The following is an 880-nucleotide window of genomic DNA, read 5'->3' as shown; positions in this document are numbered from 1 at the left end:
GGATTAGATGATACATGCTCTTTAGAAACACTTTAAAACTGTAAAAAGTTACTCCCATGACCATTTGGTCCAGTCGTATCTGGTCATCTAAAAACCTTGAACAACGTAATTTGGGAACTCAGCAATAAATCATATTCTTCAAAATAGTGCTAAAGAAGTTTTAAATGCTCGTCTTCTGATTGGCAGCATCGATAGATGAAAGTTGTTATCTGTTCCCGCTTTGAATAAAGGCTAACTATTATGCAGCTGTGGGCGAAAGTGTCTATCATAATTAGATGAAGATAAAACAGGAATTACCTGAGAACACAGTAGATCGCTATACCGACTATAGTAAGTAATATTACAGCTGCTAGAATTACACCCAATGTAATTACGTAGACATTTCCAACATCATTAGATTGATTTGTACATGTACTATCAGTTGGTGCAGGACCTTCTGGGGTTGAATTTACAACAGTTGTTGTAGGGATAGTGGGTGTAGTTGAGTCCATAACAGATTCATCTTAAAGAAGATTAAAAAAGAAATGCTGCGTGATTCAACATCTAAAATATTATTATTGGTTGCTTTCTTTCTTTCAGTCATCACGAGTATTACTTGTCAAAGAAACACGGAGTTTAAAGATCTGTAGAAGAATGTTTGCAGTTGACCCCAATTTGTTCGATCCTATGTCTAAACGTGGAGATGGGGAGCCAATTACTTCTGTTATCTCAGTTAGGTGTCATATTATTTTACAGTAATTAAAGATTATTGTACAACTCGATACTGGTACAATGAGACTTACAGAGAAACCTTTTATAAGACTTTCTCCCAGCCGTATTGTATCTCTATATCATATTAAACATCAATATATATCATAATAGATCAAGAAGACTAAAAATT

General features: G+C 34.4%; 1 protein-coding gene across 1 annotated transcript in view; it reads right to left on the bottom strand.

The window, feature by feature from the left end:
• Positions 1-293: 293 nt before the first annotated feature.
• LOTGIDRAFT_171997 (hypothetical protein) overlaps positions 294-880 on the bottom strand; it is a gene marked incomplete at both ends in the record, with an annotated part of 6,308 nt that continues 5,721 nt past the window's right edge. The window contains one exon of the mRNA XM_009048574.1: positions 294-502. Within this exon, the coding sequence (XP_009046822.1) occupies positions 294-502 (209 nt within the window). The remainder of the gene's footprint in view (positions 503-880) is intronic.

Source organism: Lottia gigantea (genome assembly GCF_000327385.1).
Source record: "Lottia gigantea unplaced genomic scaffold LOTGIsca_124, whole genome shotgun sequence".
Lineage (NCBI taxonomy): Eukaryota > Metazoa > Mollusca > Gastropoda > Lottiidae > Lottia > Lottia gigantea.
This window is presented reverse-complemented; position numbering and strand designations above follow the sequence as displayed.